The sequence below is a fragment of the Polypterus senegalus genome, chromosome 18 (assembly GCF_016835505.1).
Source record: "Polypterus senegalus isolate Bchr_013 chromosome 18, ASM1683550v1, whole genome shotgun sequence".
NCBI classification, from domain to species: Eukaryota; Metazoa; Chordata; class Cladistia; order Polypteriformes; family Polypteridae; genus Polypterus; species Polypterus senegalus.
The window spans coordinates 28693335-28715665 of record NC_053171.1 but is presented as its reverse complement, the minus strand read 5'-3'; the positions used below and the strand labels follow the sequence as shown (position 1 = coordinate 28715665).

The following is a 22331-nucleotide window of genomic DNA, read 5'->3' as shown; positions in this document are numbered from 1 at the left end:
CTACAATATTTGAAAAGGGTCAGCATTGGATTTTCTCCTTCAAGATCACCATAAAAATACCAGAGCCATATTGTTTCCACTAAATCAGATTAGTACTTCCAAGTCCTTTGGTTTTTCTTTTCACATTTTCTTATTTTTTTCCTAATTATTTTATTGAAGCAGAATATGTCATGAACAACCCTTTTGACAATATCAATTGATAAGCAGTTAGCGTTTTTTTTTTTTTTTAAAACAACAGATTATTGCTAATTGGCAGGTGGTTAACAAGAAGCAAGTAATACTCTAAATGCAGCTAATGAAAATCAAAAGAAAGAAACAATTCAGGATTCTCAATATTACCAAGAAATTGAACTTATAACAAACATGTCCATTTACAAAATGAATTCAGTTCCAGTTGAGATACTGGCTGAAACTAAAGCACTTTGCACCTGCAGAAACTGGTACACCTGGCATATGCAGCTCACACATTATTACCTGCTTGGGATAAATCAAATAATAATTTCTAGTAAATCAAGTTAAGTGAATGAACTGTAGAAAACAGACACTGAAACTGCAAAGAAAACAAACTTTTTTGAAAATTTAGCATTAATCTTCCACTTAAGCCAACAAAACTGCCTATGTTCAGTTCATTACTGGCAGGCCACGTGGAACACAATGAATAAATCAAGATTACAGAGCACGTTTTCTAGTTTCATAACTGGTAATGGACAATGACAGTTATTGCTAGACACAAATTAAAAACAAAACCACAGACAGAATATGATATACAGTACTACTTATTGACGTTATTCCTTCTGGCCTGTTGGAAATCCTGATGATATCCCTGTCACCCTTTAGAAGAAAAATCTCATTTTCAGTGCAGGAGATTGACACAATATCTCCAGAGCTTTCCAAACCACCAATGATAACCTGTAAAATGTAAACACGTCGGTTACTTGAAATTTGTTAAAGACAAGCAAGTATTAACTGTAACAGTCTGAAATTGCCAGATAAAAATTAAAAGTTCTACATCATAGCAAATAAAATCTAAGTCATTTTTATACTCATCCATATCACATCTATGCGTTAAGGTTGTTTTTTCATAACCGAAACATATTACTTAATGCTATAAGTCTGCGCTTTGCATACTTTAATCATACTTGTCAAGAATTACCGATTAATTATTGTTTAAAATGTTCCTCAGAATGTCCATCAAACCCTAGGAGGTATGACTGAAATAGCAACAAGACTCCGGGCTCACTATAAACATAGCATAAGACAATGGTGTATTAGAAAATGGCAGATTTTTTTTCCTTCAACCAGAATTATGGAGAATTTTGTCAATTAGTTACAGAAAAAAAGAATAGTCATGGCCTGCATATAATTTCAAGGAGTATGGCATCAAAGCCTCAAGCACAGCTAAGACATGGCTTCTAAACTATTCTTTCATCTTTATATTGCTCCTCACGATAAAGAATGGAATACAAAGAAAAACAGTTGTGCTTTAAAGCACAATATCCAAGATCTCAATGAATATTTTCAAATACACTGAAAGCACATTTTCACCTGTAACATTCTTTAATTATACTGTAAACACCAACAAACGTGTCTGGGCTTCTGCATTAAATATATAGTATGTAAATTAAATATTTGTATGGTTCTGTACTTCGAAAGAATATAGTGCATGTTTAATATTGGTTTTGGATTTCTTGCATGTAAATGTTGTATGGTTTATTCATTAACCGTTGATACTTTTTAGATGACAGTCTAGCACAGTGTTTCCCAAACTCGGTCCTGGTGAACCCCTGTGGCTGCAGGTTTTTGTTCCAACCAGCTTCTGTTTTTTATTGAACTCCTGGGCTAATTAAGTGAACGGATATTTCTATTTATTGAAAGTTCTGTGTTTAGGGAACAATATAGAAATTAGAAAACTAAGTTTGCTAAAAAAAAAAAATATTAAAAAGTACCAAGCAGTTATATAGGAATAATGTATTTTTTTCTTTTTAACAGTATTTTCATCTTGATTTTCATTCTACTTTTCTAGGTTTTCTAATTGTTTAATTCATATTTTACTAATTAGTGAGTCTGAGTCTAAAGTAGTGGCTTTTGATTATTGTGTTGTTTGCCTGTGTGTCTGCTCTGCTTGTTGATAATTGTCATTATTAAGATACAATAAAGGGGAAAACTGCACAGAGAAAGGGCAAAGTATAATGAAATCAACAAAACAGAGTTAAGCATTAGATAGATAGAATAGCAAAAGCATCAATATTTCTAAATATCTTATAAATGTAAAAATCATGCTGCTAAGCTTTTCTGAATGTTGAATAAAAGAAAAAAATACCAGCTAATTAAATGAGATCAGTGCTATCAGGTGTTGTCACTGATTAGGAATCTGGTTGGAACAAAAACCTGCAGCCATAGAGGTCCACCAGGACTGAGTTTGGGAAACACTGGTCTAAGCATGTGATCAAGCCTGTACTTTGTGAAGATGAAATATACAAAAGGTACTACATATACTTAAACAATATCTGCACTGCACCGGCTCACCAATTAAATAACAGTACTAAAAGCACCAGTACTCCAAGTTTAATTCTCAAATCCTGACATACTCTACAATAATCTGGTTGCACTACCTCCCTTACAGTTTGAACACCCTCTCAAGTCCTTTCAGTAAGGAAAAATGGACTTTACTAGGTTTCCCAAAATTTGCAAGTTCTTACCCTGGAATTGCACTCTCTTCTAGGAATTATGCTATAACCAGAAGAAGTGTTTGTCTGTTGACTTAAATTTGCAGTATGAACCAAAGGTGGTTCATGGAGTGTTTTATTATTTTATTTAGAAATTGTCAACATATTTTAAATAATACCCGAAAAGTAAATGCTTATTGTTAAATCAGGATCCTGCACAACCTCTCCTTGGTTCATAGTGGTAAAGATATTTTATAGAGATTTTGCCAGTCTATTTAGAGTGCCAACAGACTTTTTTGACTTTTACTCTAATATGCACTGAACTTAATTTACAATATTATCAAAAACTAAACCAATTTAATATAATTTTAATTAATTGTAATTAATTTACTTAAATTACCACCTCAACAAAGAGAACTGATTTAGGAACATTTATGTTAGGCAGAATGGACAGCAAGGGCTGGGTGTTCTTTTGTCCTTAGATCCCCTGTAGATTTTTTTTTTCCTCCAGTCTAACAGTCTGTAGGACAGATTAAACAAAAAAAAAAAAAACTATCTGGCCTTTCCTTGTTTTGTTGTTACTTATTATTTAATATTATTGCCTAATGTTGGTTTTCTTTTCTTGTAACTTTCTCTTTGTCTTCTAGTAAAGCACTTTGAGCTACATTGTTGTATGAAAATGTGCTATATAAATAAATGTTGTTGTAATAAAATGGCATAACTACTCCTTCACAACATGCAATAATGTTCTAGATTATACTGGGAGGCACAGAAAATTTCACTTTTAAAGATGCTGCCATATCTTTTACTAATTGTCTTTATGTACTACTGGAAAACCTGAGTAAATGCCTGAGGGAAAATGCACAATAAAAACACCACATCAGTAATGATCTTCTTGCCATGGTCTACTTTATTTCTATAAAAGAACTTAATGTAAATGCTTCCTTTTACAAACAAAAAATAAAAAAAGACTTCATACCTGATTCAGTGTGTCAATAACATAAACACTGTATTCGTTCCAACTGACAATCCACCCTTCATGTAGGAAGCATGTTATTAAACCAAGCTGTCTCTCTGTGGGTCGGTAAGCTCCTGTGCTGCCTGTTCCAGTGCGAGGATAAAGTTCAAACTGTTTCACTCCATTAGCAAATAGGTCTTTCAAAATATGAGTGGCCTGAACTGTTCCATTAACATCTGCCTTCCACAAGCGAAGACCAGGCCTTGCAGTATATAAGCAAAGATCACTCCGTTTGCAAAGTCCCGGTTGGAAACAGCACCCAAATTTCCCATTGCTGGAATTAGAGATGAAGCATATTTATAGAAATTAAATCCATAAGTATGTGAAGAAGTGTTTCCTAACCTTTGAACTGTCAAGATTGGTTTTTCAGAAATACTTCCCTTTACAGGGCTTCTGGTTTGCTTTCATATACTTATCTTAACTGGCACTGAAGCACAAAGGATTAGGAGCAGGAATAGCACCAGAAAGTTACAGGTTTAGTCCGTACCACTGGTTTACTCTATATCTCTAAGAAAGTGATTTTAGCGGTCATGGTATTTACATAAATAGGCATCTCTTTAAAATTGGACTGTGTAAGTCAAGCATTTTACACAGTGTTCAGCAAGAAAGTCTCTGCTTAAAAAAGTGATCTTTTTTTCCACAGTCCATAATTAATACAAAACTAAATTAATTAAAGGTATTTCAATGAAAAAACAATGAAGACAAAGGATATCTGGCATGTGTTAAAAGAGTAAGCGGCTTCCTGCTAATCTCTGTGAGCACAAGTGCTTTGTGTTTTAATCCTAAACAGATGTGCAACACAGCTGGGGAAAATACGGGGTCATTACTAAAGAACTAAGCAGAACTGCTGGTGGGTTCTTTAAGATTGCCAACACAGATTTTAAATAAAAAAATAAAAAATAAAAAAAAATCAGTTGATTACTGCACATTTTTTTTTACCTATTTTGGTAATTCTTACCAGTGTTACTTTGGTATAAAATGGTTTACAGTTAAATAAAAAAGGCATTTTTTTCAGCTCAAGATCCTGCAGTATAACAAAGAAACACACAAAGGGAAATCTTGTAAAGAACTTGTTTTAGTTAAACAAAAAATAAACAAAAGCATGTATTTTATAGTTGTTAAAATAGATATTCAGACCTTCAGTATTTTTTGTAATCTGTTTATTTCAAGTTTCAAATGTTGTTGCATATGGTCCGTCAGAGTAGATGCTGAACATTTTCTGGCTATCCAAGATAAGATAACTCCAGTATTTCATTACATACCTTTTTCTAGGTTTTGTTCCAATTTGCTGTACCACTTTCTCCTCAGTATAAAAAAGCAAACAGCGCTGGTATGTTGAAACAAGAAGCACTTTTTGATTGTACTCAAGCTGTACAATAGCAGATTGTTCCTCAAGCAACAAAATGGGATTACAGACACCCTAAAATATAAGTCACATTGGTTACAGATGTTCCATCTCCTTAAATGTCATCTAAATGTACTTATGGTACTTCTGAATTTAGTCTATCATCTTAGACACTTTCCAGGCAACAGATCATATTGACCCTTTAAGGAAGGTATGCAAAAATCAGAAGAATCAGTTAGCTGCATCTTACAAAAAAAGATAATGGACTGTCTTAGATTAATCAATCCATAAAATATCAGAGGTACATATAAAATGAAATATACATGAGGATAAAGGAGCCACCTCTAGCTTGTTGAAAAATGCTTTTCACTGAACTTTTCAAGCTTTGGATCTTAATGTGCCTTATACAATATGGCAGCAAGCTTACTATTTTAAAATATACCAGGGAAAACATAGTCCAAAACAAATGAACAGAATGGGTCATTTTAGTCGGTGTTAATTTTCTTAGGTTGTAATAGATCAAGCAGACCTAATAATGGCCCTTTGCCGTACTTACAAATCATGAGATGCAGCATTTAAATGTACTTGGAAACGTTTGCAATATTTAGACACTTTGAACCCTTTCTGACTCAAAGGTCAATAATTCACTGCCTTTTATGTCAACATTAAACTCCAGGAGCCGTACCTCAGAATATTCCATATTGAAACATTTCCATATCATATTTTACATTTGATATTTTAAACTTTCAGAGCATTCATGACATTCCTTCATTTTCATGCTGTAACTAAAACACAGTACAGCCACATATTGCAGCTAAAAAGACCTCTACTTTAACTATGTAAATTGCATACCTCAAAAATACTATAGAGTATACAATAAAGTGTCTCTAAAAACATATACCAGAAGCAATAATTGTAGATTTAAGCATAAGCTACTATGGATGGACAAGGTTTGAAAGAAACAAAACACACACACAATCTTGTGCTGCATGAAAATCAATCAATTAATTAATTATATAAAAGGTTTATTTTAGCTCATTAACATTTCTTCTTTGTATTTGAATTAATATACATGAACAAAGGACATGAAAATGGTTTGTTTTGATCTCGCCTAGATGTCATTGCAAAACACTTCAGACAACCTTACCCTTGACAACATTATTTTTTAATTCTATCTTATTTCTTTTGGATTTTCCACATTTAAATACTTCTTAAAAAGGCAGCTCAGATAAGGGCAGAGGAGGATCATAAGGAAGAAAGTATAGGCTCTAGTCAAACTGTCAGACGTTTCTTATCACCACTCTTATTAATATTAAACCGGTCACCTATCATCCTCATCCTTCATTTAAGCAAGACAGAATATTAATTTTATTTAAAAGCAGATAACATTACATACAGTCAAGTCAAATGTAACAAGGCAACACAAAATTTAACCCATACCCAAAAGAAAAATAAGGAGAGCTAACAACAAAAATGCTACTCTATAAAAAGAAACAAGAAACGATGGGAATCCTTTGCTCACTGAAATGGAAGCTTATGCTAAAATGTTATTGATTAGACCGTGCCATATAAAGTTTTAAACAGATCCTCTAAGAGAGAAATTGATTTTTTCCAATTTCAAGTAATATAGAACATCAGCTGACCACGGACTTAAAAGTAGTGGGATGGGATTCTCCCAGTTGAGCAAGATAAGTCTGTGTGCTATTAGTGTAGTAAAGGCAATTACAGTTTGTTTGTTCTTCTCCACTTTAAGCCCGTCTGGGAGTACACCAAAGACAGCTGTTAATGAGTTCGGAGCGATTGTGACATTGAGGCTGTCTGATAGGCATGCACAGATTTTTGTCCAAAATGCTGTTAATTTGGTGCACAGAACAGTGAGGATGGAGCTAGATTGCAACATTCGCAGGTAGAATCTTTCCCTGGAAACATTTTGGACAATTTTAATTGAGATAAATGTGCTTGATAAAAAATTTTAAGTTGAATGATTGAATGTTTTGCACCTGTGGAGCTAGACTGTATTCTGTGCATTACTGCCTTTCACTCTTTTTCTGAAATATTAAGTGACAGATCCTTTCCCCCAGTGAACTCTGGGGTATTTGAAAGGAATGGATTTTAAAATATTTTTATAAATTGCAGAGATGCTATCTGAGTTTTCAAGACTGATCAATATTCTTTATGGAGTAGAACAAGGTGGGAGGTGAGCAGAATTGGGCAGGCTCTGTATAGCAAAGTTTCTAACTTGAAAGTAGTGGAAGAATTGTGTTGAGAAGTTGAATTTCAAGTGTAATTGTCCATAGGATGCGAAGACATTATCAATGTACAGGTCTATAAAAGTGTTTTAACTTGGATATTTTTGAGACATTAAATAGTGTATATATTTGAGAGGGTTGAAAAAGGTGGTTGACATGTAGCAGTGCAACAGATGAAAGCTTCTTTCTTCTTTCTTTCTTAACTCTATTAAGTACTTCAAGATTTTTTTCTTTTGCAGACCAGACTTGTGTATATTTATCGATTGTTGATGTCCACGTCTTTATAGCTTGTGTATTTGCTGCCCATTAATAAAATTGAAAGTTCGGTAGTGCTGTACTCCCTTCTGCTTTAGATTGTTGTAGAGTCGCCCTTTGGATGTGTGGATGTTTTGAATTCCAAAGTTATGAAGGAGTCTAATTTCTTGAAAAATGATTTGTTAATGTATACGGAGACGCTTTGCAATAGAAACAGAAGCTTGGGAAGGATAGTCATCTTAATAATGCTAATTTGCCCTGCTAATGTAAGATGGAGGGTAGACCATCTATTCATGTCGTGTTTAATTTTTTCCATGCAGATAGCAAAAGTTTGTTGAAAAAGAGCTTTATATTTACTTATGATATTTACCCCATGATATTTAAACTGATCTGCTAAGATAAATGGGAAGGTGTCCAGTCCGATATTGTGTGCTAGAGAATTCACTGGAAAAAGCACACTTTTGATTCCAGATATCTTTTAAAAAAATCTGCTAATGATTTTAAAAATGCTGGCACAGAATTTTGTGGGTCAGATATATGCAGTACCATATCATCTGTATATAGTGATATTTTCTGTTCAAGTCTCAGACAATCCCCTTTATCTCTTATGCATTTTGAAAGTATAGAGCCAATGTTTCAATGGTGATTCCAAAGAGCAAAAGTGATAAGGGTTATCCATGTCAAGTACCATGTTCTAGTTCTAAGTAGTCTGAAACAGTGTTGTTAAAACAAACTGAGGCTTCTGGACTAGTATAAAGTAGTTTGATCCATGCATAATATTTGAGCGAAACTCAAATTTGTGCAATGTAGTGAACATAGTAGTCACATTCAACCATATCAAATGCTTTTTCTGCATCTAAAGAGAATAAGATCTCTGAGATGTTAAATTTAATGGGTGCAAGTATTATGTTAAACAAACGCTGAAGGTTAGAAATGTCTGCCTTTAATAAAATTGATCTGGTCTTGTGATATTACTGAAGGAAGCACTTTCTCAGTCCTTCTGGCTAGAACTTTGGAAAGTATCTTAACATCCTTATTCAGAAGAGAGACTGGTCTGTATGATGCACATTATAGTAAGCGCTTATTAGAAAAAAAATGGTAATTAATGCTTGGCAAAAAGTCTGAGGTAGAATTTTGTTGTCTTTAGGTTCTATAAATGTTGCTAATAGTAGTGCCACTAACGTTTTGGAATTTTTTTTTTTTTATAAAATTCCACTGGGTAGCTATTAGAGCCGGCTACTGTCCACTTTGAAGTGAGTTTATAGCATCTAGTAATTCTGAAAGTGTCGTGGGTTTATTAAATTCCACAGCAGTAAGAGTATGTAGCTGTGCTATCTGTAATGAATCAAGAAACTCATTAGATTGTGTCTTATCTTCTTTAAACTAAGTAGAATATAAGGACTTGTAGTGCTCTTTAAATGTGTAAGCTATATTTTTATGGTCAATAATTTTATCTCCATCTGTGTTGTTAATTGCTGTTATTGCTTTATGGACTTCCGGCCTGTGGATTTGTTGGGCCAAGATCTTATTGGCCTTCTCTCCATGTTCTTACTAATGATGTTACGATCTAAAGATAAGCTGTTTCATTTCTTTAGTGGTCAAGAGTTTAAATTGTGATTGCAAAACCTGTCTTTTCCTATAAAGTGCCTCATTTGGAGACCTAGCGGATTCTAGATCTATTTTGGTAATTTCACTGATTAATGCAGACGCCTTCTTGGTTTCAAATTTATTCTTGTGAGAAAGATATGAAGTAATCTCTTCTCTTAAAATTCCCCAGATACTTCTGAGGATGCATATTTCCAAACAAAATAATCAATTTGCTTGAATATGAATTCTATACAGTTCTCATCAGCTAATGACGGGGGTTAAGACGCTAGCTGTAAGAGGAGCATGTAGGATGCAGCGATTTAAGCTCCATGATCATAGTGGCATTGTCAGAGATTACAATAGTATTGCACTTACAAGATATGATAGTGGGTATGCTCAGGTTAGGATTTAAAAACCTTCAAGGGTCTGACAAATTATGATCTGTTACAAACTGTGTAATTATCTTTGCAGTATTAGATGTTGTTGTTGCTACTATAGCTAGGGATCTATCCAGATCTGGATTTAAAACACAATCAAAGTCTCCACTCCTTATAAATTTTGTGAGTGTTCAGATTAGGGATAGATGCAAATACATTTTAGGTGCATAGATATTAATCAAAATCATATTAGTATTAGATAAATTGCCTGTCACCATGACATATTGCCCCTCAGAATCATGTTTTGCATCTGACACTACAAATAGAGTAGTTGTGTGTATTAAGATTTCCACACCCTTGGAATAGCTGGAGTGAAAAATTTTGCCAGACCACTCTCTTTGCAACTGAAACTGGTCCTTGCTTAATAAGCGAGTCTCTAGTAAAATACTATCTTGGCATTTAGGCTTAAGTGTAAGAGTACTTTCTTTCTCTTTAATTCATGATTGAGACCCTTGACATTCTAGCTCACAAAGTTCATTATTTGGTCATAGAAATATTACTTCTGAACTTCTGTTGACATTTTGTAGTATTAGGTTAAAGTAGTATATTGTTACATATGATAGCTTTGACATAGATGTGTTATTATTGCCAAGTGATAGAGCTATGGAGAGATTTGTTATATCAGCATGAATGGCTATTGAGGTATAAGGGATAAAAAAAAAAAAAAAAAAGAAATAGCATTGCTCTCTTTGTAAAACCCTGAACCCATTGTGCCTCTGCAGGTGATGAGAACCACATTTCACGAAGTCCTGATCCTCTTAAATGTTGAGAGATCGAGCACATCTAGATGAAATGAAACCCCCAGCAATGATGTAGAGAAGTTTAAAATGGAGATATCTTGTGAAGATACAGTCTAAATACAATAAAATAAGGATATGATCTTAGAAAAGTCCAAATACAAGTAGTTCCCGGGTTACGTATGAGATAGGGACTGTAGGTTTGTACTTAAGTTGAGTTTGTATGTAAGTCGGAGCAGGTACATTATTTTATTAAATGCTATTGTTGACTGACTGTAACCAAGTGCTCTGCCAATGAATGATGGAGTTTCACCTCTCTCTGACCTTTTTATTATTTCTACTTTATTTTCAATAGTGATGGTTTTTCTCTTCTTTACTGTATCACCAGTAATTGTATCAGATTTGTGTTTCAGAGATATTGTTGAAGGGTGAAGACAAAAGGTTAAGATGAGCTCTTCTGCACAGCACTGTACATGCTATCACAGCTGGAAGGCACCTGTCGTCAACACATCTGATATACTGACAAGAGACAACTTCCTGTTATGTGCGTAACAGTACAAGCAGGCTATTGAGAATGAATGGGGGCAGCGAGGGATAATTCACCAGTCGCTCACCACACAGTCACCGCCACAACATTATGCTGCCTGCAGCGTCCACCCACCGAGAACGAACACGGTGCGGCCAAAGGCGGGTAGTGAATTGCCCACCACCGCCCCCATTCAACAGGCAGTCAACCGAGGCACACTACAATGTTATCCACGCAAACACCCCACCCCCCCCCATCGCACCATTCATCCTCAATGGTCTCCCTTCAGCCACAACCAGGTCACCGCTTGCAGCATTACAAGCTGCTCACCAAGAATGAAAGGGGCAGCCATGTGTGGTGGGCGGGCAGTGATGTCCATGTAGTAGTTGTAATAGCAGTAATATTATCAATTGTACAAATTAGTATTTGTAGTAGTTAGCATATTTAGATATACCATGTTTCTTATTTATCAGGGAAAAGTACCTTTATTACTGCTTTTCTAGAAGCTTTCATTATTAATTTGCTGTGGGAAGATGCATTTGTTTCTGGTGCACCTTTTTGTGTGCTATATATCAGAGAGAAACAAAAAGACTGTGAAGTGCCAGATCTTAGCCTCAGTTGGGGAGGAAAGATTGGGCAGAGTGAGCCTATTCTCAACTCTTTTTTCATCATTCACTTAATTATTTCGAGGTATCACTGGTTACAGTGTTCAGCATGTGAAACCTTCCAATAGTTAAATGAAAGGAGGACAAACTATGACTTTAAATAGTATACTCAAAACCTACAACTAAAAAGGATAACAATTAAAGTTACTAAGTAACATGAAGTGTGAAAATTAAACACTGGTTTAATTAAACTTTATCAGTTGCAATGTTAAGGGCCTCAAAGAAAAAAAGGTGCCGTCACATCTTAGGCTACATCCAGACTACTACAATTTTGTCTTAAAATACAGACATTAAGTCTCTGTTTTCACCTTTTACACACAATAACTCAGCATTTTGAACCCATTAAAACAGGTACTTTTAAAAATGTTCTCCAGAGCTGTATACTTCCAAAAATAGTATTACAATGTGGATGGGTGAAAACACAAATTTTAAAAATGCACACTCTAATCATGCTGTGATTTGTTGAAGCTTATTACATAGCTCTTCCCTGATCTGCTCATTTTAACATCTCATTCCCTGCTTGGTCAGCCTTCACAGAAGAAAATTATACTCATACATTACAGACATTGAAGTGTTGCTTCCACAGAGCTTGCAGAGTTTCTTGCACCTAATGTGCATTTTGTACAGTTTGAATGCTGTACACATGCAAAAAAGGCAAATAATTCAGCAGTCACTATAGTTGTGCAATCTTTTGGCTGGTGCCATTACCATCCCTTCACGGATTTTTCTGCCGACGCGTACATGTTCAATGTAGGTGAATATCTAAGTGTTATGCATTTTTGCTTGTTTTAATGTGGACAAAGATATACTTTTGTAAACAATAATAAAACGCTAGTGTGGATGGAGATTATTGTGATTTAAAAGCACTTTTTAAATGAAAACACAGTAGTGTGGACATTCATTCAAGTCATATAACTGTATAGCCTTCTTACAGAAAACAACTTTAAATATTAATAATCAAATTAGGATGAAGAAAGGATGGGATGGATAATTTATTAAATTATAGCAACAAAACTAGAGATGCAGAAATGGTGACTAATGAAGGAATTTTTTTTAGCCTTTGTTGGAGTTCTGAGTCAGAAACTACATCAATTAAGAATGGAAATGAAATTAAACTGCACTAATTCTTACTAACATACAAACCCCTTAATGAGATTATAATGGTGTCTTTTTCAGATCATTTTAAACAAAACCTTGTTTAAAAAATAAAAAGGACACAATTGCATCTTTGTTCTCAAGGAATACACAGAACAGGGATTTAAAAAAATAATAAAAAAAAAAAAAAATCAAAGACATTGACATGCACAGTGCTACCAAATTCTTAGCACGTTGTCTTGTCTTGCTCAAATGGAAAATTCCTAACCCATTTACCATAACACAATGGGAAAATGATATTGTACTACTCTGCTGCAAATAGTTATAGGAAAAATGCTCCAAATAAGATGTAGACTTGGTCTTAATGATTTATAGTTTAATGTATTCATTGCAAATAAATCCCTTAAACATTAGTATATTAAAAAGCTGCAAAGATATAACTGAAAATTAAACAGGACTAAAAAAAAAAACAACCACATCACACTTATTAAAATTGTGGATTCTATTATATGAATGTGTGTTATATTGATTTTCTTGTATATGAATCTTAAGCGCATTAAAAGCTCCCCCCCGTACTGGATGCAATGCATACATGTCATATTTTTGCTTAGGTTTGTTCTTCAGTGAGCAACTTTAACTATAACAGAACTCACTAATTATCTAACCATTTTTTACTTAAACTTTTTACTAAAAAAAAAAAAAAGCAATGTTATTTTTCTATTAATTCATTTTTTGTGGAACTTCTGTGGAGTATGGGACTTTACTGCTCCATTAAGTCTATCATAACAACATAATAGCACACATCAGGACAGATGACACTTAAAGCTAAAAGGCTGCATCCACATCAACATGACTCCTACTAGCATACTCATTAATAAATCATGGATAAAATAACCAGAAGACTTGGAAAAGCAGAATCTAATAAAGTAAATCTTAAAAACCAAAATAAAAACAAGCTATCCCCCATGTAACATACAATAATGCTGGTTACATTCCAATAAATATTTGTCAAACCCAGGTGTATAATTTCTAAGCATACACTAAAAGAACAATTAGGAAATAACAGCTTTCTTAGTTTGTTAGTGATGAAATCTTACAGTCACAAGGGTCTCGGGCTAAACTTGAAAACTACCAGTTTATTGCATGTATAACACACTTATATTTATGGTTATTCTACAACAACCTGTATTTTGCCTTGAATAAAGTAAATATGATTACTAACTGCAAAAATTTCTGTTTGAAATTAAAATTTATAAAACACGCATCATGCATTTACTTAAGCAACATGCATGTGAAATTTGACAGTAAAGGACAGTATTAATTACGGTACCTGGTCGAGATCCAGAGAAGAATACACCACTTTGCCTTTGTCATCCCCAGAAAAGAGTTTCATTCCATTTGCACTCCAAGCAAGTGAAGTTACTGTGGTTTTATGAATGCCAACCACATCAAAACGGCGCAACTAAAAAAAAAAAATCAATAGAATATTTTTTCATCTTTCACTTAAGTTCAAGTGCAAAAAAATAAATAGATAAATAAAACCCAAAGGAAATAAGGCCGAATCAGTGTAATTAGAAAAAGTAAAATAAAGTATATTTTGATATTTCCAAATTGTAAGCCAATTAATCTAACACTTCTATTGCAACAAATTTATAATAGTCTCAAAAGCAGGTTTAAACATATATCTAATAAACAAATTGAGACAGTAATGTGCCAGAGGAGTGTTTCAGATGATGAGTGGCAGATTATAATGAGATATTTCAAATATTAAATGGTCTTGAAGATTTAATTGGTTTAAGACATGGAACCTAAAGCTAGTTTGAACTTTAAAGACTGTAAAGCACACATCTCAAATGTAACCAAGGGAATCATCTGGAGATTAACTAAATAAAGCTCAAACTAATAGTAAACAGATCTTCGCCATTACTGTATGAAAGAGTACATAAATAAGGCTTAATTTTCTGACAAAGAGGCCAAAGAAAATAAAAAAAAAAAAAGAAAGAAATGAAACATACCTGCTTATTTCTTCCTGGTAAAGGTGAGACAAGCTGGAATAGAATCACTCTTCCAGACACTGTTCCTACAGCAACAAGGTCATCAAAGCAGCTCAGTAATTTTACAGAGGAAATAGACTCTGACTTGCCCTTAAAACAAAAGATAACAAACAGCATGTGAAAAATAGAAAATTACAAAATTATTTAAGAAATCAGTTAATCTGCTGCAAGCTGTGAAGTAATTAATTGTACTGCTTATTAATGGAAGCCTCTTCAGTATACAAAAATAAATGAAAGATTAGAACCAGATACTGAAAAACTTTCATAATACCATGTCTAGATCTAAAGCTTCTTATAAAAATATATTTTGTCAATATATTTCAAAATAAACTGATTTTTTTCTGTTGACTTCTAGAAAAATGAAAATATTACAACCTTGTGAAAAATAAAAAAAATTATAAAATGTAATCTAATCATGCATAAATTATTTATAGTGGGGCAATCATCTCTAATGGTGCCCTAAGGTTACTGAAGTTGCACTGCCAACAGCACTCTTCTGGGAGAACAAAAGGTCATGCTCTGAAATGTAATTTATATTTTATACTGTTATATAGTTCACAAAGGAATCAAAAATATTTTGAAAATTGTATCCACTCCTCAAATTAAAAATTTACAATATTATTTTTATCTTTTAGACATTTATGGACATTAAAATGGCTAGAGACTTAAAAGAGCACAAAATGATGTGAATGCTTTTTTACTTAGTTAGCAAGATTTTAAATGTTTCTATCATTGTGCTATCACTTTTTGCTGCGATACAGTAATTCCAAAACCCCTTTCAAAATGTGTACTTTTATTCCTTTTTTATTATTTACATGCACAAATTCATTAGTGCAGTAACAATAAAATTATAAAACATTCTGCAAATGAATTGATGTTACAACAGTTGAATAACTTACTAGGACCTTACTATAACATTTGTAACTTGCCCAGGTATGACCAATTGCTTTGCAGTCTATACAAGAAACAAACTGACTCCACTATAACTACCTGTGGCAAGTTTTCTTAGTTCAGAATAAAAGCAGCACTTTCTAGTGGATCCCACTAGAAATGCATTTCACAGCAAAGATTCCATTATGGGCAGAAAGGTGCACTCCTAAGAATGTTAAGATAAATTTGTGAAAAAAGGCAAATACCAGGAGATGACTATTAAAAAGAAGAAAAAAAAAACAAACTTCAAATGTTAAAGTATCCCATGAAGAAAAAGCCAAGACCAGCAAGCATTAAGAAGTGAAAAGCATATGACACCACCTAGACTCTACACAGATCAGACCAATCACCCAAATTGGATAGCCCAGCAAGAATCAGTTTGCCATAAAGTCCAGAAGATCCTTAAAAAATGCAATCATTCCCTTAATAGTTTCCCTGAACAAAGACTGGTCATTGTTTGAATGAGACAACAAATGCAATACAAACTTGGCCTGCATGGGATGATCTTAAGAAGCCACAGCATAAAAAATTGCAACATTATGTCTTGTTTATAGACTGCCAGTAAAAGCACCTTAAAGATTCTGTAATCATATGTCAAAAAATACAGTGGCTGGATGCGACCTAAATTATTACTTTTTGGTTGAAATATGGAAAAGTATGACTGTCAAAAAACAAATACATTTTACCATTCAAAGATTACTGTTCCTACAAGAGACCAGTGGTGGCAGCACCTTTATGCAAGAGCATTTCTAAACAGATGAGATTGGGACACTTGCTAGCATAGAACTGAAGTCAAATGGTGCAAAGTACAAGCAAACGTTTGAAGAAAACCTACAGAAACATGAAAACAGGAAGATGACTCCTGTTGCAAGAGAACAAGGATCCAAAGTTCTCTGCCAGAGCAACTATACAGTTAGTGAAAAACAGAAAGTTTAATCTCATTGAGTGGTCTATTCAGAGGCCCAACGTAAATTGCATCCAAAAAAAAAAAAATCATATATATTATGGAATAATATGAAGAGGGAAGTACATCAATGGTCACCATGCAGTCTTAAGAAGAAATTGGCAAATGGTCCTCCAAGTGGATGTGCAAAACTGGTAGAGATGCACCCAAACAAGGGATGTGAATTCTGACTAACATTGATATCTGAGCTTCAAAAAGGGTTGAGAAATGGGTTTTCAGTTAACTGCGAAAAAACAAAAAATATTTAGATTTTGGCTGATGTTGGAGGCAACCATCACGCCCCCATCTCCTTTTGAAATAAACACCTCAAGCGAGCAGGTTTCTTTTCTGTATGTCATGTTTAGATATTAAAACATAAACCAAAAAGATCATACCTAATATTTACATTTTACATGGTAGTGGTATAACCTGCTCACAAAAACATACAATAAAATGAACAATAATCATAAATTTTGGTTTCAATGTTGGTCTTGAGAGGCATGTAGCATTGTCCAGCTATTTCAACAAAGACTGTGCAGGGTCTGTAAATAAAATTCATCATTCATTTATGATCTGGTGCTGAAATTGAAGCTCTGGAGAGGTAAACCAAACAATGTGTCAAACTATATACAGTATACACATTTTTTTCTCAATACATCTGAATAGTTAAATTAAATAAGTCAGTCCTGTTAACTGGTGCCTCTAAAAAGAGTATTTTGAAGACTGAATTTTGCAGCTGTTATGTATTTCTTCATATTGTTGTGCTTCCCTCTTGGTGAAAGCTTTCAAGTAAAGGCTTTCATGCTCTCACTCAACACAACTCATTAGTTCTCTAAAAAGCTCTTGCTGTGTACAAAGCTGAGGGGCAGCATGTCCTTTGCAGACATTTCTGTAATCAGTTCTGATACTCTTTATTCCTATTCAAGCCAAATTACTCTTTCGAGTTGGGTTAATGAATACCATTATTGATGTCTGCTGTTATTCTTCAGACATTGGGTCAAGAGGTTTTACAGGTTGCTTTAGCCTCAGGTGATTTAATATTCAGCTCACTAAGCTATTGTACAAAAAACTTTGACATTCCAGATTTTGCCCACAACAGTGCTTCTTTCTCTGTGAAAATGCTGGTGGACTTTTTTTTAAATGTGATGCTTTCTTTCTTCCTTCCTAAACATAATATAATATGCATAGAAAATACCTAAATATTGATTGTAACATTTGCGAGCCATGCCAGATTATGCATGAATTTGAGAATTTGCACATCTCTAATCCAAACAGCCCCAACCCTGTAAATGTTGTGTTCTTTGTTTGTTTGTTTTTTTTCTTCATATTTGGCTATTTTTTCACCTGAACGTTGCAACGTACTGTGGCGGGCTAGCGCCCTGCCCAGGGTTTGTTTCCTGCCTTACACCCTGTGCTGGCTGGGATTGGCTCCAGCAGACGCCCCGTGACCCTGTAGTTAGGATATAGTGGGTTGGATAATGGATGGATGGATGTTGCAATGTATGTGGCAAAATTATAAAAGAATAGACAAAAATAGACAAAACTATAAAAGTTTTAATTTACCTTTCATTAGCGGGTTGGTTAATGGATGGATGGATAAAACATTTGATTATAGACAGGATTTTAAATCAAACATTGGCAATATTCTTTCATTATTTATTCAGTACATATACCACTATTACAACCCCAACCCTTTATACATGGCCCAAAAAAAAAAAAAGCAGTGGAGGACTAACCTCAAGGTTGTACTTCTTCATTTGGTTTAGTCGTCTGCAGTATAAGTACAGCATACCAATGCTGCTCCCCATTGCAATGTAGTCACTGGTGGCATCCAAAGAAGTCAAATATACCACCACAGAGCGAAACCCTTTCTGTACTTTTGATGGGACTGCATTAAGCAAGTAGTACAGAGGGCAAAATTCTTTCATCGTAATAAGTGGTATGTTTTCAGCCATGATGGAAGCTGAGCAGCACACAGATTACTGCAACATAAGCAACAAATAACTAAGAAACCAAACATAATGCAAATAGACTTTATAGTAATATCAATTTTAGGCTGACCAAAGCCACTCTGTATCACTTGTTGGCAGGTAAACCCCCTCTTGAAACAATAAATAATGAAAGATTCAGGTTTTCATAAACACATACTACGATTAAAAAAACAGCAACGGTAATACTAGGTTAACCCATATTTTAAGTATCACTTCAAAATTATGTATAAAAGTTGATTATACATAAAAGAAAAACACTGGATAATGGATAATGGATAAGCTTTGTATTTTTCAAATAAAAAGTTATTCCTTCACAATTATGGTATAAAGTATATTCATTTGCCATGTGAAATTGTGTTACAAAGGTTAACGTATTTTATAAATTCAACAAAATTACCAGCCTGCTGTTGTGTTTTAGAATGACACCAATAGGAACCACGGCTCAATATCTCTTATATATATATACATATATATATATATATATATATTTCTCTTCTGGTTCATCCTGCTTCCTCTTCAAATCCGGTCCCATCCACATGCAGGCCACACGGCATTTCTTGATTCCTATTCATCCTCTTCCAAACCCTTCCCCACGCTGCCTGCGGCCTGCAATACACCCTTACGCCGCTTTTCTCAAGTCCTATTCCTCCTTCGGACTACTGTGTTCCCTGCTCCTCTCTCATGAACCCAATGGTGTCAGGTCACCGCCCAATATCTAGTCTGACTGTGTGACCTTTCACTTCGGCCATGTCTGCGCCTGGGAGTCTTTTCCGTCATAGACATAGAATTACTAGACGCCGCATGACCAGCAGCATCGTACGTCAACGTCACCGCCATATTGCGAGAGGCACTGCTGTGGAGTGAAGTAATGGATAAAGATGCTTCGCGCATGTGCTGCTTGGGATTGTACAAACTGCTGTATGCTATAAACCAGATCCTGGGGGATTACATTTCATAGGTAAGGCTGAACAATTGTTTGGTTATATTTGGCCATTAGAAAATCCCTGTTTTATAATCTTAACACTCAAGGTCTCCTTACAATAAAATTAAACAAAATTAGTAAAATTAAAACAAGAGAATGATAAATCAAAAAGCAATAATTAGCAAACAAACAAAGATAACTAGCAGTAACAGTGCAAAATTCACAACTGGTATGCCAGTTTGAAAAGATAAGTTTTGAGGGCAGTTTTAAAATGTTATTGAATCGAGCTGATGTATATGAGAGGGAAGAGAATTCCCGAGTTGAGGATCACTATGAGAGATGCTCGGGCTCCCATAGCACTGAGTCTGATGTGTGGTACAGAAAGTAGAGCTGCAGATGAGGATCTGAGTGAGCGAGAGGAGTGTCAGTCTGTAGGAGATCAGTGAGGCTGTGGAGAGCTTTAAATGTTCAGAGCGGTATTAAGTATTGTATTCTGTAGTTAACAGGGAGCCAGTGAAGTTGAGAGAGAGAATAGGTGTAATATGTTCAGCGGATTTAGAACAGCAGGTTATTATCCTGGCAGCAGAGTTTTGAAGAAGTTGTAAGCGATGGATACGTTTTTGTGGGATGCCAGATAGAATAGCATTACAGTAATCTATACATGAGATGATTTGGGCATTAATCAGTACTTTAGTACTGTGTTGCATAAGAACAGCACGAAGTCTAGAAATGTTTTGGAGATGGAAGAAAGGCAGTCCGAGAAATGTTACTTATACAGGAGGAATTATTTAATAATAATAATAATAATTATTATTATTATTGAATAATTGCCATTAAGTGTATAAATGGATATAAATAATTGTATGTAAACGATTCACTAAAATCTTTTGTATGTAAATGATACTGTTTTAAACGTTATTGTTTTTTCATCACAAAACCCGGTTTCCACGTCTACCAGTATTAGTTTAAATGGCACTTTTGCCACTCGCAATAGGGCAGACACGCTGACCTATCGTGTCAACTGGGCAACACAGTGAATGCGGTGTCTATCTATATATTTCTATGTTTTCCGTAGGCTGCTACAGGAAGGTGCTCTCTCGACCATTGGCATTGGTTTCGCTCCTTGCTGTTTTTGTTATACTGCGACAATTTTTTCCTAAGCCTTTGTTATAAAGTGAACGACAGTATCTTGTCTGTTGACGGGTTTTTGTACAACGTCATCTGTATTCTGGGATCCAGCAAGTGCCTGTTCCTATCAGTGGGTTATTTCTTGACACAAACGGCTGACGAAGGCAAAGTACTCTCACTACGACATAGCAGTAGATTTCGTTGCATCACATTGGGACAGATTTGGAGATGTTCTTCCTGTTGTTCTTTCCAACGCAAGTCGAGTTATCACAAGTCAGGAGTACTATTGATACATGGCAACATCTAGAGTTTATGGTGGTGAAGCTCAAATTCAAGCTCTTTCCGAGATTAGATCTTTCAACTCATTATCTGTTGTATCCAGCAAAAAACCTATTCACAACTGCATCTTTTGAAGAAGCATTTCTTTCTTCTTGATTTCTGAATTCCTTTCTCACTGCTTTCTGTTCCTATTCTTACACCGCCGTATGCTACGGTGGGTATCGGCTAGTATTTATATATATATATATATTTTTTTTTAAAAAGGACTTAAAACTTATTGAATACATACACCGTGCAGTAGCAAAGTCTCATTTAAGTAAATAGGCTTTTCATGTTTATGAGCCATGCTTACGACAACAAGTAAACTGCAGTTAACTTAATTTGTCACAAATTCATGGTATTATTTTCTCATGGTAAGGATATTTTTCTTTTTCACTGGTCTGCTTGTAGTGGCTATCATGGGTAGGTGTGTGGGGGTGTGTGTGTGTGTGCCCTGCGGTGGGCTGGAGCCCTGCCCAGGGTTTGTTTCCTGCCTTGCGCCCTGTGTTGGCTGGGATTGGCTCCAGCAGACCCCCCGTGACCCTGTAGTTAGGATATAACAGGTTGGATAACGGATGAATTGACAACACTGTGTTGTTTTACTATTAAAAGCCTCAAAGCTTTGAAAGAACAAAGCTGGGTACATGTTGCACATGTCCATGCATGATAAAAAATACTCAGAAAATAAAAAAGGCAAAGTATTCAACAGAGCAGCTTGATGCACCACATATCAATTATTGAATTTATTAAACGCGTGATAAGGCACTATTCGAGAGATAATGGTAATAAAAGAACAGAGCATAAAGCTTCAAAGTAGTAAATTCACAGACACTAAATGATGCTACTCCATCTAGTAAAACAGAGGGAGAATATGCAAACTCCATGCAGGCTCTCCTGGTGCTATGAGGCAGGACTTACAGCTCGGGGATTACACTCTGCCTGCAATACAACACCAACACTAAACCTGATTAAAATTAATTGTATGCCTATAACATATGTTCAGTTCTGGTCACTTAATTGTACACTATTGCATTGTCAATCTTTCTTAACACCCTCACCTTCAAAGCACATGCATCCATTATAAAAATGACAGCAGTGGACAGTATCTTCGCAAAATAATAAAAAATAAGCTACCGTATACTGAAAGAATAGAATTGCAAAACTACATTTTTTAGTTATTATTATCTAGTTGCCTAGAGATATCAATTCACATCTGCACATTAAAATTTAATAATGTCAATAATGATGTTTGGTGAGAGCTTTCTAAGGTGAATGAAAGGGTGATGCGGAGGAAACCGACCAACAAAGTGACCCGCAAAGCCCTTCTTCTTTTAAAATGGATAACCTGATATTTTTTTTTTTGCTTTTTTATCCTTCTTAAAACATAGATGCACGGATTTGCACTAAATGTGTAATCTCAAGAAGTATATCAATAATTAACATTTTTGGCTTGAAAAATTGATGT

The 22331-nt window shown here is 34.7% G+C and overlaps 1 protein-coding gene across 3 annotated transcripts in view; it reads right to left on the bottom strand.

The window, feature by feature from the left end:
* tecpr2 (tectonin beta-propeller repeat containing 2) overlaps positions 1-22331 on the bottom strand; it is an 85154-nt gene that overhangs the window by 59117 nt on the left and 3706 nt on the right. For 2 of the 3 annotated variants that reach the window (XM_039741363.1, XM_039741361.1), the window contains exons 2-7: positions 18244-18489; positions 14596-14724; positions 13911-14042; positions 4947-5104; positions 3646-3958; positions 774-909 (exon numbers count right to left, since the gene is read on the bottom strand). In XM_039741363.1, coding sequence (XP_039597297.1) covers positions 774-909; positions 3646-3958; positions 4947-5104; positions 13911-14042; positions 14596-14724; positions 18244-18462 — 1087 coding nt within the window. In that variant the 5' untranslated portion in view covers positions 18463-18489. The remainder of the gene's footprint in view (positions 1-773; positions 910-3645; positions 3959-4946; positions 5105-13910; positions 14043-14595; positions 14725-18243; positions 18490-22331) is intronic. The other variant, XM_039741362.1, reaches the window with a different exon arrangement.